The 27,471-nt window shown below is 38.1% G+C and overlaps 3 protein-coding genes across 3 annotated transcripts; 2 read left to right on the forward strand and 1 right to left on the reverse strand.

The window, feature by feature from the left end:
* The first annotated feature begins 622 nt into the window (after positions 1-622).
* tktb (transketolase b) lies at positions 623-8,374 on the forward strand. Its single transcript, XM_060893609.1, has 14 exons — positions 623-825; positions 2,596-2,713; positions 2,828-2,941; positions 3,097-3,194; positions 3,277-3,468; positions 4,496-4,623; positions 4,739-4,935; positions 5,031-5,195; positions 5,500-5,656; positions 5,802-5,932; positions 6,134-6,217; positions 6,758-6,854; positions 7,340-7,459; positions 7,624-8,374. The coding sequence occupies exons 1-14, from the start codon at positions 719-721 to the stop codon at positions 7,794-7,796; spliced, it is 1,881 nt and encodes a 626-aa protein (XP_060749592.1). The 5' UTR covers positions 623-718; the 3' UTR covers positions 7,797-8,374.
* A 447-nt stretch (positions 8,375-8,821) lies between these two features.
* Positions 8,822-11,650, reverse strand: tnnc1b (troponin C type 1b (slow)). Its single transcript, XM_060893610.1, has 6 exons — positions 11,462-11,650; positions 10,183-10,213; positions 9,892-10,038; positions 9,553-9,667; positions 9,328-9,464; positions 8,822-9,229 (listed from the first exon to the last, which is right to left on the reverse strand). Exons 1-6 carry the CDS (start codon positions 11,483-11,485, stop codon positions 9,198-9,200), a joined length of 486 nt encoding a protein of 161 aa, XP_060749593.1. The 5' UTR covers positions 11,486-11,650; the 3' UTR covers positions 8,822-9,197.
* A 3,506-nt stretch (positions 11,651-15,156) lies between these two features.
* On the forward strand, positions 15,157-27,470 carry si:dkey-32e6.6 (extracellular matrix protein 2). The gene is made up of 9 exons (XM_060894728.1): positions 15,157-15,349; positions 16,899-16,951; positions 17,302-17,782; positions 17,891-18,006; positions 18,741-18,873; positions 20,208-20,365; positions 20,454-20,593; positions 25,371-25,697; positions 26,892-27,470. Exons 1-9 carry the CDS (start codon positions 15,190-15,192, stop codon positions 27,067-27,069), a joined length of 1,746 nt encoding a protein of 581 aa, XP_060750711.1. The 5' UTR covers positions 15,157-15,189; the 3' UTR covers positions 27,070-27,470.
* The last annotated feature ends 1 nt before the right edge of the window (position 27,471 follows it).

The following is a 27,471-nucleotide window of genomic DNA, read 5'->3' on the forward strand; positions in this document are numbered from 1 at the left end:
GTTATTTGCACTACCATGCACTTCTCACACTTTATGTACATAACTGATCGTCATATGTTCTATTCATATTTATTATTCATACTATCTATATTGTATCACATCTTCATTGTTTTGTATAGTCTGTTTTGTCCTGTATAGTCCAAGCTAAATGTATAGTATTATTTATGTCTGTACTTTTGAGAGTCACCAACAGCTGGAACCAAATTCCTTGTGTGTGTCAAAACACTTGGCCAATAAACATGATTCTAATTCTCAATCTGATTCAAATATAAACAGCAAGTCAGTTTTACAACTTATTTCTAAATGCTTAAAATATTTGACTGTACTGTTATTTTAGACACTTTATGTTCAACAATTTTTACATTGTCTTTACAATGAATGTCTTATGCTGTATGGAAATATGATGTCTTGGAATGTTTGATGGATGTTGTATTGTCTTTGGGGTTTGGATATGTTTGTATTGCATACCTTATATCCTTAATTATGCCTTTATTCTAATGAATGACTTTCTTTTTATAAGGAATTTATGTAAATGCACAGTTGCAGACATGATGTCTCGCTACCAATCAGATGGCTCCGTGGGCGGAGCTAATGTCAAGCCTCACTTAAAAGCTTCTGCTCCAGCACGTTTCTGAGCTGCTCGTCGTTCCACTTTTATCAATAACTAACTCCATATACGTTATTTTTAGTTTCTCCTTCCAGTTAAACATACTCAGACATGGAGAGTTACCACAAACCCGACGAGAAAACTCTTCAGGGCCTGAAGAGCATGGCTAATAAGCTAAGAATTCACTCCATCAAGGCGACGTGCGCCTCAAATTCAGGGTAAGTTTGATCTACTTAGCTAGCAAGCTAGCAGGCTAATCAAATATTGCTGGGTCATTCAATGGGCGAATGTTTTTCGTCTGGATAAGAGTTAGAACTAGAAGTTTAATTTTTTTTGTGACATTATTGAGTTGTGTTTAGCTACGCAGAGACGAATTAAAACACTTTAGCTACTTTGCAGCCCAGGTACATGTTTCATTTCCATATTAATTCGTTTAGTGCGTGTTTAGAGCTAGCTGGATTCTCTGTGACAGCATCTCTCACCTATATGTGCTATAAGTTATCGGGTATTATTTTTTGGCAGCCATCATACTCAGGCCGGCCATGTGGCGTGGAGTGAATTGGCTTAGCATAGTCAAGTAGCTAATGCTTGCTAACCTGGCTAGGTGCGTGTCCAATCTCACGCAAGTCAATGTAAATGTAAGTCTCTATCGAACCAGTTGCTATGGAGTTCTTGCTGAAGCGCCTAAAACCAGCAGCACGTTTGATAAAATTCATCACGTGCGAATCCAGACGTTTCCCCCCTTACCCCTTACTTTGGGATTTGGGGAGAAGGTATATAGCATGCAGACACGTGCATTTGGGCAAAAGATAAGGTATTGCATTGATTGACTGATTCAGTAGATAACCTGGAAAACACATAACCTGAAACTTGCTTGAAAAGCAGATTTGCAAACAGTGTTCTTGTGTCATGTCTGATCCTAGTGACGCAAACCATTGCATTACACTAGATAAGATTTCAATCATGATGAAAAGGTAGTGTTTGGTGTTCAGTGACGTCCAGATGAAACGCCCAGAAGCAGTGTTGTAAATTCCAGGCTGCAGTATTCTTCCCTAGGTTTACTAAAGTGACCGTAAAACTGTTTAATTTTTGCCTTTGTTTCCTCATTCCTTTTATTTATTCATTCCTCTTCCTGTTACAGGACACCTTCTCCAGGCACCTGAAAGAAACATTGCACTCATTGTTCTTTTTTTATTTCAGCTTAATAAAGATCTGTAGGACCCAGATGGTAATTTATTAATGAGGTGACAGATAGTTGTAACATTTTGGTCTGTATTGTGAAGTTGCATGCACTGTGTGTCACATACTGCTTTGAGCTGCACGGTTTAGGCATTTCATTGTTTTCCTTGTCCTGTTTTGGAATATGCAAACAAATATTTGTAAACTAAATGGATGGTTTAGTTGGAAAAATTAACCATTCTTGGCTTGGCGGTAACAGTTTTCTAATGTGCACCTTGTGACCTTATTGTTAACATTTTGTGTGTGGGTGATGAGTTCAAATGGAAAAACCCTCTGTACCTGTGCTTTTTGAATGGCCTGTTTGAGATTGTAGCATAACCCCATCTGTCCCTCATGAGTGCACAAAGTACAGGCAGATTGTTGCATGAACTTTGATCTTTTCAGTGCTGTGCTGAATTGGCACATTTTGTTCTGGTTGAATTATGATATTTGGGTATTTCATAATAGAAGCAACTACTAACTTGTCCAAGATGTCTGAACCAGATGTGTCTGCAGACAGAATACTACCCAAGTCCACATGTAATGTTGGTTAATGAATAAATTCCACTTAAAAGACAACAGGCAGGTGTTGGAATACTAACACCCTGAAAAAACATACAAGGTTGCTATATTTCTCTAATAAATGCACTAATTTCAAACCCATGTTGATGATCCGCATGTATGCTGGGTCTGTTTAACTTGTTCAGCTCAAATGTAGGCATAAATGACCCCTTATTTTCTTACTGACTAGAGTTTTCTTCCATGTGCAGACACCCCACATCATGCTGCAGTGCTGCTGAGATCATGTCTGTGCTGTTCTTCCACACCATGCGCTACAAAGCTGATGATCCCCGTAATGCCTGCAACGACCGCTTTGTTATGTCTAAGGTAGAGCTTAGCTTTTCTCTAGTCAATACTTGTCCTCTTTTTCACTTGTTTCAGGTGAATTGATAAAATATTTAGATGCATGTAAGGCAGTTTTCTTCTCTTTTTAAATCTTAGGGTCATGCTGCTCCCATTCTATATGCAGCATGGGTTGAAGCTGGCTATGTGAAAGAGGCCGAATTGCTTAACTTGCGCAAGATTGACTGCGACCTTGAGGGCCATCCTACACCTGTGAGTGACACTATGCTTACTACAGAACAAGCTCTGAGAGAATACAGTGAATATGTGGTGACCTGTGTGTGTTTTTGAGTGACATTTTTTTAAAGACTTACTTTGATTAGCTGTTCAGTAGCTTTATTTTACTTAATGAATTTTTTTGCTTCCAGAAATTAGCCTTTGTGGATGTGGCTACAGGCTCCCTGGGCCAGGGTCTGGGAGCTGCATGTGGGATGGCTTACACAGCAAAATACTTCGACAAGTCCAGGTATAGAAGCTGAACCATGAACATCTGTACAATGATCAAATCATGAACGTTTCACCTTACACACATTAACTCAATTGTGTAGCTACCGTGTGTACTGTCTGCTGGGAGATGGTGAATGCTCTGAGGGTGCTGTTTGGGAGGCCATGGCTTTTGCTTCTCACTATGGCCTGGACAACCTGGTGGCCATTCTGGATGTCAACCGCCTAGGACAGAGTGAGGCTGCACCTTTGAAGCATGACATGAATACCTATCTTGAGCGCTGCAAGGCTTTCGGGTAAGCATCACGAACATGCACACGGTTTCTGTCTCCTTTCTCCGACTTCCTTTTTCCATCAATTTTTTAGAAATCCCTTCATTCACTCTAGCAGTGTCACCAGTAGTTCATTTTGCCAGCTTGTAGTGACAGAGAGTTACACTATATACTTCTAAAACTAACTATTTAATCAGAACTTAAATAATGCATTAGCCAGTGAAATTTGGTTGTTTGTTCTACATGTCTAGACCTTTTTCTTGGTTGTTAAGCAAAGCATAGAAACTGTACTACATGCAAAAATTCAAAAGCACCAGCAACCTCTTTTTTTTTTTTTCTTTTTTTTTCCCCCACACTTTATTATGTTTGTAATATCTCTGGCCATTTTATTAGGTTAATTCCTGTTCTTATAAGGAAATAATTGGAGGTAGGAAATAATGGCTTCAATAAATGAAGTGGTGTTTTGTCCAGGGAATTTGGCTACTTACATTTTATTTAGCACAGTTATGTTCCTGCATCTTGTCTTTGTTCACAACCATCATAATTGTGATATTTTCAGTAAGCACTCCCAAGATGTTGGTAAATACATATAATGAAGGTAAGGAGTACCTTTTTAAAAGAAACAAGCACCCAATCTATAGTTTTGCCACATTGTTACTCCAAAGTAGCTTGTGCAGCTGCTAATGAAGTGTGTGTCAGTCACATTGGTAGCCAATCGCATTAAACTCTGGACACGTACATTAAATTGGTATTGTGAATTCTCTTGACAATTATTTATATAGGTCACAAATTATCATTAACACTAAAGAGCTAGATTGAATGCAAAAAGATGGCATTATTATTAGTTTAAGTTCCAGCTTGAAGGAAGGAGCTAGAATATTTGGTGTCTGACACACTGCACAAACAAGTGCTATATTGTTAAAATTCCTGTTTGTCATTACCATTATTGTCTTTATTTGAAATCTTAACACAAGATATAGATTTTTCTCCCTTATACTATTTTCAAACAATTTAATTTGATCATTGTGCAATGTTTCTTTTGTCCTTTCAGCTGGAACACATGTGTGGTTGATGGCCATGATGTGGAAGAGTTGTGTAAGGAACTGTGGCATGCAGAACGCTTTAAAGGGAAGCCCACTGCTATTGTAGCCAAAACCTTCAAGGGCAAAGGGCTCAAAGGTCAGCCAGTGTGATGTATTTTAGGGAAACTTGTGCTTCTTAATCTCTACTTTCGTATTGCTGCTAATGCTACATTTATTTGTGACATGCCATGTGCTCTGATTTTTTTTTTCAGGCATAGAGGACCTTGATAATTGGCATGGTAAGCCCATCCCTAAGGACCGTGTGGAAGAACTGATTGCTCATCTTGAGAACCAGATCCAGGCTTCCAGTAAACCCCTCCAGGCTGCACTGCCTAATGAGGATGCAGCTCCTGTAGATCCAAGTCCTATCTACCTGCAGTCTCCTCCAGAATACAAGTCTGGAGACAAGGTGATTTTACTATACCAGTTAATAAGCAGCAAGCAAATCATATTTGTTTTGTTTTGGCTTGCACAGATTGTTTATAAAAAGCTGTTTGTGTGCAGATCTCTACCAGGAAAGCCTATGGTGTTGCCCTAAAGAAGATGGGAGATGCCAGCCAGCGTATTGTGGCTCTGGATGGAGATACCAAAAATTCGACTTTCTCTGAGACATTTAAGAAAGCGCATCCTGATCGCTACATAGAGTGTTTCATTGCAGAGCAGAATATGGTGTGTTTACTATGCAGTATATCTAAAGCATTGGTTACAGTCAGTTCTTAGACTAGTATTGGTGTTGTACCAGTATTGTATTCCAGTCTGAAGTCTCACTCAGTTTGAAATCTCACTTATCACATAAGTGTTTACGCAGAAGGGTGTGACTTAATACACACAAGAAGTAATCCCCAGTAGTGATTTAAAAAATAATCAGTTGAGTTGCATTGTTAAATTTAGGCAATTTTAATAAGTTAAATTGAGTTGTAAAAATCCTAAGTAATATGAATCACTATTTAACCACCTTTCTTGTGCTTCGTAGGCAAGTGTGGCAATCGGTTGTGCCACTCGAGATCGCACAGTCCCATTTGCCAGCACATTTGCTGCTTTCTTATCGCGTGCCTATGATCAGATCCGCATGGCAGCAATTTCTCAGTCTAATGTGAACCTGGTGGGCTCCCACTGTGGCGTCTCTATTGGTAAGACCTCTGTTCATCTCGAACTATTTTCTGTAGGACTCCTTGCTCTGCTTAACTTTTTGTTAACTGCTTTTGTTCCCTGACTTTACATTTTTCAGGTTAACATTTGTGTGCATGGTATAAAATTGAATTGTTCCTTGCTCAGGTGAGGATGGCCCCTCTCAGATGGCCTTGGAGGATCTTGCAATGTTCCGTGCTATCCCAACATGCACTGTTTTTTACCCTAGTGATGGAGTGTCTACTGAGAGGGCAGTAGAGTTAGCAGCAAATACAAAGGTAATTGTTATCGTTTCTGAGATAAGGGAGTCTAAATGCCTACGTTTATACAAATAGCTTTTTGCACTAATTACTTTTTTTGCACCACAATAACTGGTCTGCAGCTTCTTCACAAATAATCTGCTGTGCTGCTCATAGTTTTAGTAGTTATAGGTGATGCGGCAAACAGGTCTCAATGCTTTTTGTGCCATTTGTTTTCAGGGTATCTGTTTCATTAGGACCAGCCGACCAGACACAGCAATCATACATGATGCTGATGAGAAATTTGAAATTGGCAAAGCTAAGGTAAGTGTCTGAACCAAGTATTGGAAGGAGCACCTTTTTGTTTGGTTGCTTCATGCTAACAAACATTGGGTAGTCTTCTAATTCTGTGTTTTCCTATATAAAATATGGGGGATGATGCAACTAGACCACGGTCACTAGAGGCCGCTGTGGTGATGTTTTTATCTGGTGGGGAAAGTATTCCTGAGACTGGTGAAGATATTTGTGTAGATGTACTTTGTTGCTATAAAACGTTCACATTAGATGAAGCAAATTCTACAGTAACCTCACCACTGGTGTGACTTAAACAACCCCCCCCCCCCCCCCCCCCCCAAAAAAAAAAAAAAAAAAAAAAAAAACCAACACACACACACAGTACTTTGATGTATGAAAATGTTATGTTGGTAATGAGGATTTTAGTTTTAAAACCCGAACATGATCCGAATGATTTAAACAAGATCTTGTTCTCAGTAGACATGCTTTGAATACCTGATATGGCATGGAATTTGAAATGGAAACGTCCTTACTTTGTGTCCAATGGTTATTTCACGTTTTGTCCTCTAGGTGGTGCGTCAGTCTAACAGTGATCAAGTAACTGTGATTGGAGCTGGAGTCACACTGCATGAGGCCCTTGCTGCATATGACATTCTGTCTAAGGAAGGTTAGTGTGCCCACTTTTGCCCTAAATATACACTGCTCAAAAAATGAAGGGAACAAAATCACAACAGTATAACACCAAGTCAGTTAACTTGAGGTCAAAATGATCTGTCCTGGTAGGAAGCACAAGTAATTGTGAATCAGTTCACTTGCTTTGGTGCAAATGAAAGTGACAACAGGTGTACCAAGTAAGCAATATCAAGGCAACCCCCAGAAAATCCTCAAATGTTTTCATTTTGTTTTTTTGGTTTCTATTGACCAGTCAGATTTTGTTCTCAATGATTTACACAATGCCAAATAAGTAAAGATTTTTACAAATTTAATTTATCATGATCCAATGTGTGATTTAAGTGTTCCCTTAATTTTAAGCAGTGTATGAATTGTATGTAAAGATGATCCTTAAATGCTATGGTGTAACTTGGATTCATATTTTTACATATAGCCCCCACTGTATTTGAATAAACCAAATAATGACTGTCTGATTTGTAGGTGTGAACATCCGTGTAATCGATCCATTCACTATTAAGCCCCTGGATGCTGCTACAATTGTGGCCAGTGCTCGTGCCACTCAGGGCAGAATAATCACAGTAGAGGATCATTACAAAGAAGGTAAGCCATTTCTTGGTCTTGGTATGACTGGATATTTCTGGGCCAGAGCTCAGGTTCCAACTTCTAAAACTTTGTCCCTTTCTTCCACTTAACGTTCAGAATCTGAGGTGTTCTTAGTCATGTTTGTAATAACAGTGTAGTAATGTCTTGCTTTTTTTGTGCAGGTGGTCTGGGCGAGGCCGTCTTGGCTGCAGTGGGAGAGGAACCAGGCATTGTGGTCCATCGACTGGCTGTGAGCCGAGTGCCCCAAAGTGGCAAACCCCAGGAGCTGCTGGACATGTTTGGCATCAGTGCTAAGTCTATTGTGGCAGCAGTCAGAGGCACTTTTGCCAACTGAATCCCTCTAATCCCACCCAGTCTTTTCTTCCTGCTGACCTACCGCTAATACAAGTGGCTTAAATGCTTTTGAAACCTCCGAAACGGTTATTTTTTTTTCCTTCTTGATTCTTCAAATGTGGCAGCTTTGCACAGGTTTTGAGTAACATCTGTCCTTCAATTCAAGTTACAAATTCATCCTGGCCGATGAGATGACCTTCATAATGGTTAGTCAGTTATGGTGTTGTGCTTATGACACATCACTTGTTTAACTTTGTTCCATTCCAGTTCCTACATTCCTATATCCCTCCCCAGTATAAATATTACCTTCAGTATAATATATTTACTAGGTAAATTATGGTTTCAGTTGAAATTCCTAACTGAGTGCATGAGCAAAATGTAACAAGGCACTTGTAGGGTCTCAGTGCATCACATCTGTATAAGATGCTGTGTATTTGCTTCATTTGCCACTAATCTTGTGTCCTAGAGTGTCCTCTGTTTATCCTGTTACTGAACTGCCCAGATTGTTGCTGATTGTTTAATTGTTTGGATATGTCTGCCTTTACAAGCAGTAGCCTAATAAAAGTAACTGTTCACCCAGTCTGTTTTATTTGTGTGGGCTTTAGTATCTGCTAAATCTAAATTAACTCATTTTATTAGCCACTATACTGCATCCTAGTGCACCCAAATACTTAATGAGCACTTTAGTAATACAGGTACTCTTATTCATTCATGCAACTATCTAACCTGCTAAATCATGCAGAAATGTAATGGTGTTGGAAATGTTTGCTTTTAGCTCTTAATACCAATCAATTACTCATCATCTGAAATCTCACAGCCTGTTTGAGTATTGTTGTATTTACAGCATGTTAATGTACCATGGCCCAAAGTGAGGGGAAAAGAATAAAGATCTGTGCAACCCAAACTTTGAATTGACCCAATATGGGAGATGAGCAGCCCAAACCCTGAAAAAAGAATTAAGACTGTTTTGAGCGTAAAAGGAAGCCCTAACCTGTATCAGTTTAGGGTTCCTAATAAAGTGCTCAGTGAGTATGCATGTTTTAATTCTAGCCCTTTGTTTGATTCCAAACACTGGTGCTTTTAAAATGCAGTTTACATGACATGATTACAAAGATTACAAAAACTACAGATTATTTTCACAAAGTTGCTGTTTTGATGGCAAGATGAGAGATACAATTATTATTGGGCACACAACGTTCAGATCTAATACAAGCTGGGTAATAATGCAAATTATTTACATGTCTTGTAAGCATTTTTTCAGCATATTTGAGAGTTTGTTGCATGCTTGCCAGATTACAGGTGATCGTGATCCTGTGGTGATGTCCCAGCTTCAGGACAGGGAATGATGAGGTGATACTTGGGGCTGTTGAATCTGCATGGTGGTCTTCATTAGGCAGGATTTTTACTCTACACCCTTCATGAATTCCAAAAATTCTGTAGGTTTGAGAAGGAATATGTACAATAAAATCTGTGAAATATTTAAATTCTCAGTGGTCTAAGAAATGTTAGGTTTTCACTGAGATGAAACCTACCATCATAGTCAATTTTTCCATCATTGTTTTTGTCTCCATCCTTCATGAGTTCCTCAATGTCATCTTCGGTAATGGCCTCGCCTGTCGACTCTAGCATGTTCTTAAGTTCATCTAGGTCAATGTACCCATCTCCGTTTCTTTGAGAGAGAGAATGTTTATTTACTTGGAGTAGTAATCAACAGCAACTGCTGAAAATGTGATCGTGAGAATCGTTATGTTCCTTACTTGTCAAACATGCGGAAGACTTCAGCCAGTTCCTCCTCAGATTTTCCTTTGCTCTCCTCTTTCATGCAGCGCACCATCATGACCAAGAACTCATCAAAATCCACTGTCCCGCTACCTACACGAAAATACACAGCCACCATATTCACCTGAGATGTTATATTAGTCATGCGCTAACAACAAGCTGTTAGACTACAGTTTTGGGTGAGGTTTCCTTGCTTGGAAGAGCTGTTTGCTATTTTGGAAAATGTTGGATCTTTAATTACAGAGCCTTCTTTTGTGGTGTAGCCTCAATATGTTCATGCATCAAATAGACCCAAAATATCTCAGCAGCTAGCGTACCGTCCTCATCCACTTCGTCCACCATCTCCTGCAGTTCTTCTTGTGTGGGGTTCTGTCCCAGCATCCTCATCACCTTCCCCAACTCCTTAGTGCTAATGCAGCCATCCTCAGCGTCCTGCACGAAGATGTCAAAGGCAGCACGGAACTCTGCCAGAGACACGTTAACACATGCACATGACTTCATTTAGCTCACACAACCTGATAACCCTTTAGAGTGGGGTTGTTAAGACACCAGAGCTAAATAGAGAACAAGGCCTACAGTCATATACAATAGAATATACAAAGTCTTACCATTTTTTTGTTCCTCTGTTAAATTCTCGACCTGTTGGAGAAAAAATAAATAAACAGGTGACGGCTCAGTAGCTAAACTGCAACCTGATATAATATGTCATGACAAAGATGTCATTCCTCAGATACTGAGCAGCTTCTATTCTTTACACACATAAGTCATGATTTTATTTTTGACACCTAAGCTAACACGTAGACACTGGATACCAGACACAACCGACTGTTAATCTCAGTTACGCTGCCCTTTGGACCGTGCACTCAGTCACCAGCTATTGTATGGTATTTTTAGCTTCCATATTATGTTTTATGTAGCACTGGTTTATTTGTGTTGCTATTAAAATGTAAACTTAATTGGCTGAAGTGAGCATCTTCATGTGCATTTTCATCTTTACTATGCTCATTAATTTAATTGTTGTAAGTTATGAATGTTACCTTATTTTTTTTTATAAAATATATTTTATGTTTTATTGTACTCTGTTCATCCTCAAGGGGACTAAAAGGGTTCATATTTACTTTAAAGAGAATATATCCTCTAAAGAGACACTCTGTGGTTTCAGTCTTTTACTCAGTTACCATCCCTGGTCCTGGAGTACTGGTCCTGCATAATCTAGCACTTTTCCTGATCCCAACACTAATCAGCGAATTAGCAGCCCTTCCTGTGTTAAACTTATTAGAGCAGAGAAAACGTGTTTGGTGTAGAAATATGTGTATGGTTCTCCAGTTCCAGATTTGGGAACATGTTCTAAAGGATATTACTTTTATTTTTATAAGACTGTTTATTATAAATTCCATATTATTAATATATATTACATTATTTAAATATTTCAATCTGCTTATTTATCATTACAGTATTCAATCGCACCATCTTGTCCTCTCTCTTGGTTAAGGTATATAATCCGATAGTAGTAAGTTCAAGAATCTTTTTATTACTGCTGTTAGAATTTCAGATATATTCAGCTCCAATATTTGTTAACGCTATTTCCAGTTAACATATTAGTCTGTACCCTATAAAATGTCTCTCCTTGATCAGTGAAACAGTGAAAAAAGTAAAAAGCTGACTAGCTTTACTGCTGACCCCAAATGTTAACACCAAGGTTTAACCTTGAGTGCCATGCAGTGTTATATTTTACTTGATATTTTACTCTGGGACCCTCTTTTTAAGCGAAAAGGTTCAGAATATTAATGTTTTAACACAATTTTAGGCTAAGGTCTGGGGTGCTCAGACTTTTTCACTGTTTATTCATTTCAACATACATCCCTTTAGCTCATAACAATGGCTTACCGCTGCTTTATATACATCATCCATGGTTGTTCTGAGTTATGACTCCCTTCCTCAAACTGTGTAGTTGTCTAGGATGGTCTCTCTCAGGTAATCCAACACTCCTCACAGCACTCTGGACAGAGGACAAAGAGTCCCAGGGCCACCTTCTCTGGCCTTTATGCCTGGAATGGGTGTCTCAGAAAAGACAAAAGTCTGGTGTCACTCCCCCTTTCCTATCTGAGAGAGAGAGATGGATAGAAAAAGAAAAGGGACAAGAGAGAATGGGGTTAGGGATAGAATAGGCTATAAATAGAGGAGGAATGTCAGAGACAACAGGCAGGCGAGCGTCAGTTATGACAATAAGTCCTTGGTGCTGCTCCCCTGACTATCCAGCCTTCAGGCCCATATCAAGCTCTAAACTTAACCTCCGGTCACCTGCATTTGCCAATCACTGAGAGAAGAGTGCTATGTCTCTAAGAGAAGCCCCCTGAACAAAGGGAAGTGGCCATAAAAAGCCAGGCCTTTGTCAAACTACTATACACTGTTATTTTCACACCTGTTGTTGTTAATGCAGTCTATATATTCTCTGTCCAAGATCACATATGGACGAACTAAATAGCAAGGTGAAACAGTGCATGGCCAAAACTTCTATAATGGTATTATGTATTCACTCACTCTTTAGTATAGTAGTATGTGGTTTTGAATGCAGAGAGTATAGCTGCGATAGGGGTGTAGACGGGTGAGGGTCATTACTCATGCAGCTGCTCTGGTGCCCTTTGGCCTTAACAAGCACTGGCCTTAACAAGGACTGAACCTTGAGAGCTAAAACAAATGCATTGAGTCACTAAACAAACGAATTAGTCACTAAAACAAATGCATTAGCAAAACCCTATGTTCATTTGTACTATTTTATTTTATTTTATATTGTCTTGCAATAGAATTATCTCAGTTTTAAACATTCATGTGTCCTTTGCATTGCTTCTTTGTGGAACATTTAACTGGTAACCTATGCTGCCCAGCATGTGAAAATGTTGACGTGTTTTTGGCAGTACCAGGTACCCATGTTCTTGCCACACCCTGCTTGTACCAACCACAGCCACCTCACTCACTATTGCCAGATTTAATGGTTCATTTTCAGCTCAAAAACTGTTTAAAACAGAAAAATCCCTTAGTACACAAAACTGTAACTTTGAAGTATTAAATCTACCAGTCCAAGGCCTTTTTTAGGCTCATACTGAAAACATCCAGGGCATCCAAACGTCTGTCCTCAATCTTGTAACATTTTCTATTGGTGTCCATGCTGTTACAAAATAGACATTCGGAGAAGTTGCTGATTATTATGCTTATTATAGTGAAGAATGAAATTAAAAAGATTGTTCTTTTGGGTTTTGCGATTAAATTGATAGTCAGGGGTTATATCAAATCTGGCAACTCTGACTTTACTCTGAGAACATGTTGAACTGAAATCACTGGAGGAGGGGAGCAGGTGGAGAGGGTTATTTCAATGTTATTTCAAACACACACACACACACACACACACACACACACGCACACACACACGTTAGTGAGAGAAAATTATGTGTAGCTTTGAAAAGTATGTGTAACTTGTCAGATTAAAATGACAAGGTTTGTATTCGTTCCTAGTTTGTTTGGAAACTCGGGATAAAAATCCTTCTTGGTCATACAGGAGCCCACTGCTTGCTGAAAACTTGTACTTTTTCACCACAACTAATTTGAGAAAAAGGCTGGAAGATCAGCTGCATTAAGCTCGACCTTGATATATTTACTTATGTTCTTTCACGGAATTTTAATATTTACACAAGAACTTAAATTAAGCTCTGTTATAAACCATAATTTCCAGCAAACCTAAGAGGAGAAGTCTGTTATTGTGAATAATTAGGTTAGCCATATGGTCAGCTTAGCGGTCGTGTTCAGTTGTTTGTTGGCTGTCCAGACGTTTGAACAGATTCCCTTCTTCAACTGCAAATCTCTAACTTACATGGCTTCTGACGTTAGCATTTTAACCTTATGGCAAAAACAGCTGAATAGGTTGGGAAAATCATGTACTTGCTATATAAACAATATAGTAGTAATAGTCTGTGTTGTAGTCTGTGTTCGCCTTATAGCAAACATTAATGGAGTCAGTGGGCTATCTCTCACTCTACAGTGATTCTTTGTGGTCAGCATTCCCCCATGCAGTCAGCCCTGTGTGTGTGTGTGTGTGTGTGTGTGTGTGTGTGTGTGTGTGTGTGTGTGTGTGTGTGTTTGTGTGTGTGTGTGTTAGTGTGTGTGTGAGAGAGAGAATGAGAGAGAGAGAGAGAGAGAGAGAGAGAGATTACATTTAACCTGTCACAACCTTCAATACTACAGAACCCCTGCTGTCTAAAAATACAAGTGGACCCTCTTGTGATCACAAAACAGGGTGATTTTATGAGCATTAACCAGCTATTCAAATATTAGGCACATTTGGTAAATTTATGCACTTGGTAAATCGAATTTATTTAGGGAAGACATTCAGCACAACTTTTTATTCCTGAACTTTCCTTCCACAGACTCCAAACCATTTGCATAATGCCAAAATGTACTTTTAAAACTTTGAATCTAAATAAAACATATGAGCATTAGATTATATAAGACATTAAGATCTATTTGTTAATAATTCCAGTTTTTAATCGATTAAAGAATGATACTTTTAACCATAAGCATTTGTATTTAATTTTGTGGAACCTTCAAGAGAAAGTGAATTTGTGTGTGGAGCATCCACCATTCTCCATATCCCTGAAAATGTGTTGTTACTATAGAAACAATAATCTGTTGGAATGAGTGACAAATATGTGATTTACGTCGATGAATTACAGCCATTTTCAAAGCTATGTTGTTATAGAAAATTAATCAACACCTTCTGACCAGTCAGATTCGATAATTTAACATCACTGTGGAATAATCCTGTAAAAGTCCTGTAATGTTTTGTGTACTTCGGCTCAGACTGGGCTTACACCATCAAAGCATGAGTTATCAATTACACATATAAATATTCACTAATAACTAAATAGAAACTATAACAACTAATAATACATTAATAATAAATAAACAAAAAATAAATGTAATAAAAACAATTACGTGTGTGTGAATTAAGTGTGTGTGTGTGTGTGTGTGTGTGTGTGTGTGTGTGTGTGTGTGTGTGTGTGTGTCCCAGTCCTTTTCATTTTTTTTTGGCCTATGTCTGTCTCCTTTTCAGACATACATGCTATTGGCCTTGTGCCATACAGAGCTGGAGACAGACATGTAAGAGTCAGCCAGTCCACTCCCTGATTTCACACTTGTTTTCTTATTTTCCCAATTTGTCTATCATAAGTGTTACAAAGTGTGAAGTCGTGTCACTCTGGCTGGCTTGACATGGCTAATACCACTGTCTGCTCTTCTCCCTGTCCTGCTGTGTCCTCTCTCTCTCTCTCTCTCTCTCTCTCTCTCTCTCTCTCTCTCTCTCTCTCTCTCTCTCTCTCTCTCTCTCTCTCATTCTAAAAATGTACCAGTATGCAAACACAGCTTAACCACTGAATGCGTAAAAGAAAGGATGATGTTTCTGAAAATGGGATGGTTTCCAGGCAAGGATGTTCCTTGTACATGATTAACCCCCTCCTCCTGGGCTCGCCTCTTCCTCTAGCTGACTCTTTAAGAGGGCAGGCATCAGGTGCACACTGAGTGAGACCATCACACCAAGTGTTAGGGGCACAGAGTAAATCAGGACCATGCAGTCAGCATTGATTTTATGTATTTGTGTAGGTGTATTTGTAGGAGCTTCGGCTGTGGAAGCAGACCCACCAAATGCACTGGGAAAGATTACTGAGAATGGGACAAGCACTGACATTACAAACACTCCAGAGGTGGAGACAGCAGTGGAATATTCAAGTAAGTTATTCTGTAATGATGCTCTAATGGTGCATTCAATTCCTGTGGAGTTCTGGACAGTTTTTAAAAATATTTGTTCCTGTGTTATTCTTGTTCCAATTAAATCAAATATATTGTCTTCTGAAGGCATACTTTAAAGGAGGGTTAAGACTCATGGGAAACCTGACCTTTTGTACAAAAGAGTTAACTTAGTTAATATCATATATTTGCTTAAATTTGCATATTTTGTCCATCACCTTGAATACTGAATAATCAAGAATAGTCAAAAATCAATAGTCAATAATCAAGAAAATTTAAGTTTAAACATTTATTTTTAGTTTTCATATTATTTCCAGTTTGTTTTAATATTATATAAATAATTAAAGTTAAAAAAATGTAATAAATATATATGTATATATACACCATCTGTTTTATTACAAACTCCTGTACACTGACCAATAATGCAGTTATCCAGTCAGTCAATCATGTGATAGTGGCATAATGCAGAAAATAATGCAGATGCAGCTCAGGAGCGTCAGAAATGTTCAAATATTCAGAAAGGGGAAAACTGTAACTTCTGTGACATTATGATATTTGGTACCAGATGTTCTGGGTTGAATGCTTCAGAAGCTGTTGATCTCCTTTCACATACAACAGTATTTGGAGTTTACACAGAATGGTGTAAATAGAAACACCTTGTAGATAAGAAAGTGGAGCAGAACATAATCTTCAGCTGATCGGTTAGCTGAGACTGTGTGGGTGAAAATTCCAAGAGATCAGCAGTTTCTGAAATACTCAAACCAGTCCTTCAGGTTCCAAAATCATGCCACAATCATGACTTGCAGAAATCACACCTTTTTTTATGATATGTTTTGTATGAACAGCACAAGAAGTCATCGATCTGATATTACCTGTATATTGTTTTGCATTACACTGCTGCCACATAATTGTCTGGACTATTCATTATCAATTTTTCTTAGCATCAATGAATTTTCTTCCAAAGCCTCAAATAGAATGTTTTAGATCCCATACAATCTCAGAAATAAAAGAGAAAAGAAAATGATAGATTATATGTTTTGTGCTTCTTGCTTTTTGGTTAATTAACAGGTACATAAATGCAGCATTCACTTCTGCCAAGTGCCATGTTCTTGGCTTAAGTACAGTCAGCTCCATGATCATTGGCACCCTTGGTACAGATGGGTAAAAAGGAGAAGAGTCCAGTTTAGAAGAGAAGAGGATCTGGAGAGCTTCAGTATTGAAGAGTGATTTTGTATTCTGCAGACTCATTAAGCCTTATAAGAGAACAATGTGCTATGCTGCAAAAGGGCGATAACAAGTACTAAATGCAGCAGTGGCAATAATTATGACACTTGGTTTTGTTAAAAATACAGTATATATTTTTTGATAAGGGTTTTTTATTTTCAATAAAAGAGCTGATTAACCACAAACACAATATATAATCCTTTTTTTATGAAGAAAAGATGCCAGTAATTCTGGAGCTGATGATCTATGTACAAGCTGGTTAGCATGCTGTTTGTGGCAGTGTCTTAACTTAAGCATTTGTTCTTAGGGAAGAAGAGAGCAGCCGAGAAACCAAAAAAAGGCACAGCTAAGGACAAGCAGGTAAGCCTGGGTCTATGAAAACATTTGAGGACCAACAAACTCATTTTTTACTTCTTAAACTATGATTAAATGGGAAAAAATAGCAAAAGCAATAAGTTTCAATTATTTTACTGTACGTATATATGAAGTTACATGTACATTAAACGCCCTGGTTTGCGGTCAGCTCAGTAGGTGTGCCTCTGTTATAATGAGTGTACTGGCTATTTTTATCTTCAACTATAGTTTTTCATCTCACAAATTGGCACTGCTTCTTTTCTGGCTCTCCTATTTATCCACTACATTTAGTCTTTTTATGTTTGTGCCAAATACAGTATAGTTGTGTCTAATGATGGGCTCTATGTTTCTGTCAGGAGCCAGATATGGGGCGGACTTTGGCAGCGTGGGTGGAGCTAAATTCCATCCTAAAAATGAGAGGCGATATTTCAGGTAAACTGAGCACGGTACTACACGAACTGGGGCATGAAAAGAGCCGCCTTCTTGACCAGGCTAATGAGCCAGCAAAAAAGAAAAAAGAAGAAGACGATGAAGATGACGATGAGGAAGAAGATGATGATGAAGAGGAAGAAGAAGAAGGAGAAGAAGAAGAAGGAGGAGAAGGAGGAGAAGGAGGGGAAGAAGGAGGAGAAGAAGAAGGAGGTGAAGAAGAGGAAAATGAAGGAGGGGAGGAAGAACAGGTAGAGGAAGAGGAGAACGAGGCAGCTGGGAACAGTACAGCAGAATTGCTACCAGAGGGTTGCCAAGTGAATGAAACAGAGATTTCATGTGCAGAGGCTGGCATTGCAGAACTTCCCATCATCAATGACCTGAACATCACTACACTTGACTTAGCTGGTGAGTTTTGAGAAGGAATGTTCTGTACTCTGTACACATCTGTACTGTGAAGTTTCAGTTTAAACATATCTTTTTAAATTCTGTTTTTTTTATTTATCTCTGTCACAGGAAACAACTTCACTACATTACCATCTGAGGCTTTCTCTGGTATGCCCAACCTGGAGGTCATCAACTTGAGCAGAAACTTTCTGGATGATTCCTCTATCAGTCCTGACTTTTTCAAGGTGATCTATACCTCTCTAACATAAAATTTCATGTTACACAAGCAAAAACTGCAAAAATCTACAAGTGTATACAAGAAATGTACAAAGAGTGTTAAGGCTTTGAGGATATCATTTTAACAATAAAAATAAAACAACTATCACAAAAGAGTCAGAAAAATAAATATCAGGATTCTTATGTTGCTGCAAGTCACCTACAGTCTACTACATTTGTGTTCCCGAGTAATCTGGGAATCAATGTATTATTACGTAATGTACGCACATTATTTCTTAGCTGATTTCTCACAGTTTCCCCAAGACTAATTATTTCTTTCTCTGAGTTGCAGAAAACATTCAGCATTCTTTAGCGTACCGCCTCTGTATAATGTCTCTGTAATGGCCTGAAGGAGCAAGTGCTCTCAAAGGGGAGGGAAATGAGATCATATTTTACAGCATCCAATCCTGATGTGTCACAAATAACAAGGGATAGGGGATTGGTAGCTTGTACAGGGTTCTACTGGACTGCACTGATGGTAGGGCTTTAAAAAGAAAGCTTTTAGCTTAAAATATCCGACCACTACAAGAGTTACTGTAAAACCCAAGAGTACTCATTTAGTGGTTTTCTTGTACATACAGCCAGATTAATTTAGCATCATGATTAAAAGATGGTGTTTAAGCATGTAAAATGCCGAGTCCACATCTGTACTCTGCATTTACAGTATTCACAAATGTCCACACTCTTTATTTATCCTTAACAGAATCTGACAAACCTAAAAGTGCTGACTCTTGATGGCAATGGTCTAGAAACAATCCCACAACTGCCAGGATCTCTGGAGGAGCTGAAAATAAATGACAACAAGATAAACCAAGTGCTTTCTCACAACTTGGAAGGTTTGACATGATGGTTTTGTCTTGAAATTTGCAGTGAAGTGTGAGATGTAAGGAATAAAACACAACAGCTTTACTGTTAAAAACATCAGTGACAGATTGTTGTCAGTAAATAGATTTTATGCATGCATTTAGAGTCTGTCTAAATATTACGTTAGTATTTATTTACTTTATTACAAAGTAAATGGAAAGGAAATTTATTTTCCATGAGTAAAATAGGTTAAAACACTATGCCTAAAATAATAAATTAAATCTCATATCTTAATGTCCAACAATGATAACATTTTAAATATAATGTTAATGAAAAAATTTCGAAATTATCATTTCTGAGCATATAAAATTTACACAGTTTTAGACCAAGGAAGCGATAAAAACTTTCTTTCCATAAACAACACCAGTTTAAGTGATTATTTAAATGGATAAATTAATTAAATTATTATGTTTGGTGGGGAGACGGTGGTTAGTACAGTAGTTAGCACGTTCGCCTCACACCTCCAGGGTTGGGGGTTCGATTCCTGCCTCCACCTTGTGTGTGTGGAGTTTGCATGTTCTCCCCGTGCCTCGGGGGTTTCCTCCGGGTACTCCGGTTTCCTCCCCCGTTCCAAAGACATGCATGGTAGGTTGATTGGCATCTCTGGAAAATTGTCCGTAGTGTGTGATTGCGTGAGTGAATGAGAGTGTGTGTGTGCCCTGCGATGGGTTGGCACTCCGTCCAGGGTGTATCCTGCCTTGATGCCCAATGACGCCTGAGACTGAGGCTCCCCGTGACCCGAGGTAGTTCGGATAAGCGGTAGAAAATGAATGAATGAATGAATTACGTTTGGTAAAAGAGAAGGTCTAGAGAGTTTCAGAACAGTTACATTAAGTTACAATGAAGGTCTCAAGTGTGGGTGATTTACATCTTACATTTTCCTAAAATACTAAAAAAAAAAAAGGTTAAGACTAAAACTACAGCATGTCTTGTTACTGAAAAACCGGAATGACGAACAGCCAAAAATGCTATATAAATATCTCCTTACAGAATATATAACCATATCAAAGATTAGACAGTTTTGAAAACATATTTATTTGGAACATCCATCACATTAATCTAAACCTTGCAGTTAAAATTAGTGCCTGGGCTGTGCTGCTATTAAAAATCAACAGCTTCTGAACAATCAGAATCAAGCATTCTGCAGTGGTGTTTACAATTCATTAGCACAGTTAGCATTGACTTTAGAGTAACCTTTTATCAGAATGTAGAAAAAACAGTCAACAGGATATGAAAAAGTTTTAGTAATTTTTATATAAGAACATTTAGGGGCTTTGTCTCAGAATGTCTTTTGAATTTACTGTAGGTTTGACCAACTTGCTCCACTTAGAGCTGGCAGGAAACATCCTGTGGGAGGGCAGTGTTGAGCCCTTGGCCTTCCAACACCTCCCCACTCTCAAGCACCTGAGGCTAGACAACAACCGATTCACTTCCATTCCAAATGGATTGCCTGCATCTCTAGAGGTCAGCGCTTGAAAATATTTTATAGCTGAGTTTATAATGAATTTCTTTCTGAAATTGAGTATATGCATGTAACTGTTTGTCCCTATAGGATTTGAGTATGCCACACAATCAGCTAGTGGAGGTGCAGGAAAATGTTCTTATGAACTCTGCCCACTTGAGAGCCCTGGATCTGAGCCACAACCTCCTGAGTGACACCAGTTTCTTCCCTGGAGCCTGGATTGACCTGCCGTGAGTTACATGCATATACCTTTTATTTCTTCTGCCACAGTTTTTACATTTGCAGTAGTAGAGGGGAGTGTTTATTTGACATGGACAGACATACACATTAATAGAGCAAGTAGTGTTGCTACCTCACAGCTCAAGGGTTCCATACTGAGCTCAGGTTACTGTCTCTGTGAAGATTTTTTCATGTTTTCCTGTGTGTCTGTGTGGGTTTTCTTGTTTACTTTAATTTTTTCATCTTCCAAAAATATACCAGTAGGTAAACTAGCTACATTAAATTGTCCATGGGCTTTGAATGAGTGTGTGAGTGTTCATGTGTGGTGTCCTTTTATAGAATGGCATCCCATACAGAACCTATAGTAAGTCTGTCCAGGATAAAGCTTTTGGATTAATAAACATTAAATATACAAAAATACACCACATTGAAATGTACAGATTAATTTACACAAAAAGTACATTTAATAATATTCATTCTATGAAGAAAATATATATTGATGGGTGCATGGTTCCTTGTGTACTCCTCCTTCATGTCCAGCGTTCCCAGCATAGGGTCCAGGTAAACCATGAATCTCACTGGAATAAAGTGGTTACTGAATAAATAATGAATCAATGAATCAATGTATTCATGAAATTCATGAATAAATAAATCCCTTTGAAGTAGCAACATTTACACTGAGTCAAAAGGATTTACCCAATTTTCTTACAATACACTAGATGGCGCACAACAACCTATACACTAAATGGCCAAAGCTGGTGGACACCTGACCATAACACTCATATGGCACAAATGAAACAATTGCCTGGAATGTAGTACTTATGATTTAGCCTTAAGTATTCCTTTCACAGGAACTAAGTGGCCCAAACATTTTATGAAAGCTGGAGTGTAAGAAACTGAAATGGAACACCAACTTTGCTCTAGGCTAAATGATAATTTCCAACATCTTGATGAATGGCCCCAATCCCCACAGACACAGTCCAAAATCTTAAAGCAGTGAAGGGGTGACCAACTCTATATTAATGCTCATGGACTTGAAATGTAATATTCAGTGGTCAGATGTCAACATACTTTTGGTCATATAGCCTGTTATTATAACTATATAAAAGTTATAAAAGTATTTTGAGATTGTCCCAGAACCCACTGTTTATTTTTACCTAGTTAATTGTACTAGTGAACATCCTTTGTTCTGTCCAAGACATCTACCTTCACATCTACCACCTAGACATCTCTACTGTTACAATGCATTTTTTCTACTCTAGATGGTGCACATCAACCAGGTATCACCACAACCACAATAAAAACACAGTACTGATATTGTTTCACGTAATACATTGTTTATTGTTTTTATTTTTTGGTCCTGACAGCTTAACGTTCTCAGGTTTTGCTTAGACCTCAGATCCAAGGGTTAGATCAGGATAGATACAGAGGATATGTGTATCGCTCCAGGGTCAGTCACTCAGTACAAATAAGTCCAATGACACCACTGAGCCATAAGCTACAACACTCAGCAGTGCTGCTCCTCTTTCATCTGCCAGTTAGGTAGAGTGTTTCTGATATGACTGAAAGCACAAGTTTGCAACTTGTGCTTTGCAGATGATTTGCAGATGCTTCATTGACTAATTAATAAAGCAGAGTGATCTAGTCATTGACAAAGGCTATTTCGTTTATAAGTACAAGCAAGCACATTTAAGGTTTGGCAAGTACTGTCAGTTGTGTTCTGTGACTTGTATATGTATACCACAAATAATGATTGTGGAAATCACAACCCGATTATGAAAAAATATTATATTTATTAATGACTTCTTATAGTTATTAATCTATAAAACTGGCTAATGGAATTGAATGGGTTCAATCTAAATCTCAAAAACAAGTGTCAACCTATTCAGGAATACAAAAACTCTGGAGAACCAATAAACAGCCTAAATATTAGTGTACACATTTGAATAATAAGCTTAATGATTAAATAGTTTTATTATGTTAATAAAATAAATGTGTTCTGATGGGGTCAGAAGACATGTAAAGAGGTCCTTGGCTGCAAAAAGTTTAAGAAATTGATAAATAACACTCTTGAAAGAATTCTATGACACATTACTTTAGGCTAAGTGGAAGTGTCACATTTCTGTTATTATATTCTTCTTAAAAAGAGGAACATTACAGACAGAGAAAAAGAAGAAAGTAATGATGGATACCTGATATATAATCATTGTAATTTTTGAAATTTTGCTGTTGCTGCAGCCATTTTTTTTTTATTTAAATTTTTTTTACTGCAGGTTTTATGAGTTTCTCAGTGGAGAAATCTATAATCTTACAGTTTCGCTCAGTACATTGCAATTATCTTAACAACTCTACTACACATTCTCTTAATGTTAGTGCCACTAACCTATGCCATCTTTTTGATGCTTCTGTGTGTGTGATCTAGCCAACAACAGCACCATGCTATTATCTCTGTGTAAATTTGTGCATCTACCCTAATTCAGACTTTCACTGCTTTCATCTCCTGTCTTTTTGTGAGCACCTGTCAATCCGAATAGACTCCTTAATTCTGCTCTGTGAAGCCAGTCTAATTACCACCAACCTTTGCATGCTCCCTCATTAGCTGCTCTGCCAGTTTTTAACTCTTTAGTGCACAGCTCTGTATAATCTACTGAGGAAATACACAATAAATTGTCTTGCTTCATCATTAGGCACACTTATAAAAACTGCCCCTCCTAAAGAACTTAACAGCTTTTGCAGTATGTTGCCTTAAAAGTCCATGTGTTTCTGTACTCCCCTTTTTATGGTATACTAAATTTATAAGATCAGAGAACAGCTGCTCAGAGACTTAACATGTTTCCTTAACCAATGACCCATGTATAACCAGTGATTTTAAAGAAATACTACAGCATTTTTTTTTAAACATCATTAAATTATAAATGATAAAATGACCATCTACAAGAATTTATAATAACAGAAAGACGGTTGGATTTTAACTCAGCTAAGATAGAAGTTTAAGAGAACATTTTGGAAATTGTGAACGTTCAATAAATGTTTAAAATACAAATCTAATTAAAAAATACAGACATTACACTCTAATGATGTATGTCTCAGGATGAGAAAAGTCTCAAGCTGTTGTCTTTAATTAATTGTCCAACACTGTTAATGTCTATGGGCAATAGGACCCAAACAATTACCTTGGTAACTAAAGATCTGTCCTGTTCCTAAAAGAATAAATTGACTACCTATAATTAAAGATTAACAAAATTGATCTTGAAAATATGCATTTTACAGTACGTAAACCTCTATTGATTGTCCTGAAAGCCATACTGTAGACTTTAATTTATATCCAAGGTAATAACACATGCAACAGATGCAGTTGTTAGAGATTGACAGTCACTGGAACATTCCTGTGATGTGATGTGTTGCACTGCTTCTCTGTTTAACGCTATGGGAAATGGAACAGCTTCAGGGTGAAAGACCCGCTGGACTCTGCAGGGGTGACGATTTGTTTGTATGTGTTGTGTGTGCTCAAAAGTCTGCTTGTTACCGTTTCTGTGTAAGGAAAAAAAGAAGGCGACCTCCAGGAGAGCCCATTTGTTTCTGGTTAGCTTTGAGCTGGAACAGAGTGTAAGGTTGGGTTGATGGATACTGAGGGCAGTACAGCTACAATATATGAACTGAAAGACCCATGCTCTGACTAATGAGTAAGACTTACAGTGTTTTTTTTTTAACTTTGAGACATGCATGCTGTAGTATGCAAGTTAACATTAGTAAAAGGGCATACAATGCCATGTCAGAACAATTTACATAAGTCCTCAGGGCAGAACAATTCAAAGTCATTCATGCATAAGGGAAAACTCAAATTATTTTTGATGATTCCAAAAGGAAAATCTTTTAAAAGACTGTATAGGTAAATTGACAGCTGCATCCTGCTGCAGTATCCTTTCCCCTGCAGGTCCTGTGTCTGTCATACATCCAGAAATGAACAGAGCAAACAGGGCCAGGATAAATCCCCGTGCATGACTGCACAGCAGTTGTCATAGCCAATGTGCAGTGTTGCATAAGCCTAGTTGTATAACTCTGGTGAGCATCTGGTGGCAATCACATAACCTAAGCTTCTCGTAGGACTGCCTCTTGCTTATTAATTGCATTTGGCTGAGAACATGATTCCAGTGCAAGAAGCAGGAAGCACACATTAATCCAGAAGATCAAACTCACTTTTTCAATGTGTCACTCCTTGAAGTATTATATTAATAATCATCTTAACAAGGTGCTTTATCATTTTTTACTTTAGATATGCTTTTAGCTTAAAACATAAGTACATTCTCTAGTGAAGATGGATGATCATTAATGTATTTGCTAGCTTTTATTTATTTTATCTATTTTGTAAACACATGAAAAAAATTTATGTCTGTTAGCAGTCACAGGTCTCATCAAATTGTACTAATGACTGCAGAATATTCAGGAGGCTGAGTAATAAATTTCTGGTATAAAGATATTTGGCATGTTAAGTAAAATCTGTCCGTGGTCATTGCAGCACACCATGCACATACACAAACTCATTCATACCTATCAGGGTAACCAGTTTACCTTCTGATATGTTTTTGGGAGGTGGGAAAAACACAGAGAGCCCATTGGAAGCGTGTAGAATGTGTAGAATGCAAAACCCTGCACAAAGAGTACATTATAAGAAAAACAATGGATGACTTAGCAAAGCTTGAATATTTCATGTCTACTGGGCACTCTGTCAGAATATTTACACAAATTGGTTTAATGCATATGTAATAGTAAATATATATACACACTCAGGAAGCTGGAGACTCTGGATCTGTCACACAACCAGCTGTACGTGGTACCTGCACACTTGCCCAGAGTTTTGCGACAGCTCTCCCTGCAGCACAACTTCATCCAGTCCATCCCTCCCGACACACTGAGCCACCTGCGGCCAGGCCTCCAGTCACTGCACCTCTCTCACAACCAGCTGCTGGAGCATGGGATGCTAGGGAAGGCCTTTCGTGGAGCTTACAAAACGTTAGAGGAGCTCCACCTAGACAACAACAGGTTGGAAAGGGTCCCACCAAACATTCGCTACTTCAGGAACCTGCATCAGCTGCGGCTTGATCACAATCTTATCAGGTGAGTATGAGTAAGGTCACCCTAGCCATTAGCAGTCATTTATTCAGACACCTCACTGTAAGATACTGACAGTAAACCCACAGAAGCTGAATACATTCTTACTTTATTCATAGAAACAACAGTTCAGTGAGAAATCACATTTTCTACAAGACAAATTTTGTTAATAAGCCATGTTCAGGATGTAGCTTGCAAGAAATTGATTGTGAATGTCTCAGAAATACATGCCCACATCTTCATGTGCTCTATTTTACATAGTTCAATATATTCTCATTTTCAGATACGTTGTAGTGAAACTATATTGCCGTCTGCATAGCAAACTGCTTTTCACATGTCTTTAAGCAGACGTGAAACCTACTGTATGGCCCAGTGGGTGAAGATAATAGATTAAATAACCTATGAAAAACAGAAAATCTTGTTGTTTACTACAGCATCAATATCAATTTGAGTAATTGTTTAAGTGCTGGATGTAATTTGAGTAGGATATTCACTGTATGTGGGCGTGCATTTATGAAAAAGTTTATAGGGGAGAGCACCAAACGCGATGTCTGTTTAGCTACATTTGGGTTTAAATAATGAATTGTGTAAATTCGACTCAAGATAACTTAAGATGTTAAATATAGTATAATGCTAGTTTCAAATCAGATATTCACTTTGATTCAAATACATTCTGGAACCTTCTGTGAAAGTTGCAGAGCTCCACAATTTAGCATGCAGACCATATCCTCTAAAATAAAACCCAGATTATCAATCACTGAGGGCCTGTTTGCATTTATTCTCATCCTTTATCGCTCTTGCAAAATCAATCATTAGGCGTGTTTTTCAGTATCAGGTTGCAGCATCTGGTTTACATTTCAAAACCATAAACTTGTCTGCATGTTTGGGTTATTCTACCATGTCAATCATACCCTACCTAAAGCAGTGAAAACTCCAGACTATTTAGAAAAAGAAATGTTTCCTTTGGCTGCATGCCAGTAATTGTGTGCAACTATAGAGACCATAACTCCTGTTTACAATGTTTACACAGACCTACAGTTTATAGCCATGCAAACTGTACAGCTTTACAACTACTAGGAAAGGGTTAATATAATATTTGGAAGTCCAATGTTTCTTAGATGATGAAATAGATAGATACATGTTAAGTATTTGTCAGAGATATTTGTGTAAGTAACTCTTCACATAAATTATGTGTTCCAGTGTTGTTCCAGTGAAATCTGTGTGTAAGATCAGTCTCACTAACGCATCCCCTTTGCTGGCTCTTCATCTGGAGAACAACTACCTGGATGTGAACAGGATCCCACGAAAGGCTCTGTCCTGCATCCCCGAGCTTCAGAGGATCATCCTGGAGCCGCAGAATCATAATGAGATTGTGTAAAAGTTCTGCAGATCGCTCCTCATCTCATCTGCTTGCTGTTGAGTTTAAAAGCACACACTAATTTGAATTGTTTATTTATCTATTTAATTCAAAGGCGTGATTCAGGGTGATTTTCTGTATTTCTTAAGGCACTGTTGGCTCTATTTTCTGTGTATTCTGGACGTCTTCTTATTCCGGTCTTTATGCCACAGCAGTATCTTTGCTTATCTTTTTCGGAAGAGATGCCAGTGCTGCGTTAAATATTGTTCACGTCTTACAATTGATTGTTACAATTTATTGTTACAACTTATTATTACTTATAATACAACCCCTTGGCTAAATGTTTGTATGTCTGCAAAGTGTCTTAAATACAAATGTGCATTTACACTTGCTACAAAAGTGATTATCAATATAATGTTCCTT

The sequence above is a fragment of the Tachysurus vachellii genome, chromosome 19 (genome assembly GCF_030014155.1).
Source record: "Tachysurus vachellii isolate PV-2020 chromosome 19, HZAU_Pvac_v1, whole genome shotgun sequence".
Taxonomy (NCBI): Eukaryota; Metazoa; Chordata; class Actinopteri; order Siluriformes; family Bagridae; genus Tachysurus; species Tachysurus vachellii.

What these genes read in the sequence shown, in the direction of transcription:
- si:dkey-32e6.6 (XM_060894728.1), top strand. Translation starts at nt 15,190, where the DNA reads ATGCAGTCAGCATTGATTTTATGTATTTGTGTAGGTGTATTTGTAGGA. An exon ending in GCACAGCTAAGGACAAGCAG is followed by an intron (nt 16,952 to 17,301) that starts GTAAGCCTGGGT and finishes TGTTTCTGTCAG; the next exon opens with GAGCCAGATATGGGGCGGAC. An exon ending in GATTGCCTGCATCTCTAGAG is followed by an intron (nt 20,366 to 20,453) that starts GTCAGCGCTTGA and finishes TTGTCCCTATAG; the next exon opens with GATTTGAGTATGCCACACAA.
- tnnc1b (XM_060893610.1), bottom strand. Translation starts at nt 11,485, where the DNA reads ATGGATGATGTATATAAAGCAGCG. An exon ending in GGACGAAGTGGATGAGGACG is followed by an intron (nt 9,668 to 9,891) that starts GTACGCTAGCTG and finishes ATTTTCGTGTAG; the next exon opens with GTAGCGGGACAGTGGATTTT. An exon ending in TGGAAAAATTGACTATGATG is followed by an intron (nt 9,230 to 9,327) that starts GTAGGTTTCATC and finishes TCAAACCTACAG; the next exon opens with AATTTTTGGAATTCATGAAG.
- tktb (XM_060893609.1), top strand. Translation starts at nt 719, where the DNA reads ATGGAGAGTTACCACAAACCCGACGAGAAAACTCTTCAGGGCCTGAAG. An exon ending in TTGAGGGCCATCCTACACCT is followed by an intron (nt 2,942 to 3,096) that starts GTGAGTGACACT and finishes TTTTGCTTCCAG; the next exon opens with AAATTAGCCTTTGTGGATGT. An exon ending in CCACTGTGGCGTCTCTATTG is followed by an intron (nt 5,657 to 5,801) that starts GTAAGACCTCTG and finishes TTCCTTGCTCAG; the next exon opens with GTGAGGATGGCCCCTCTCAG.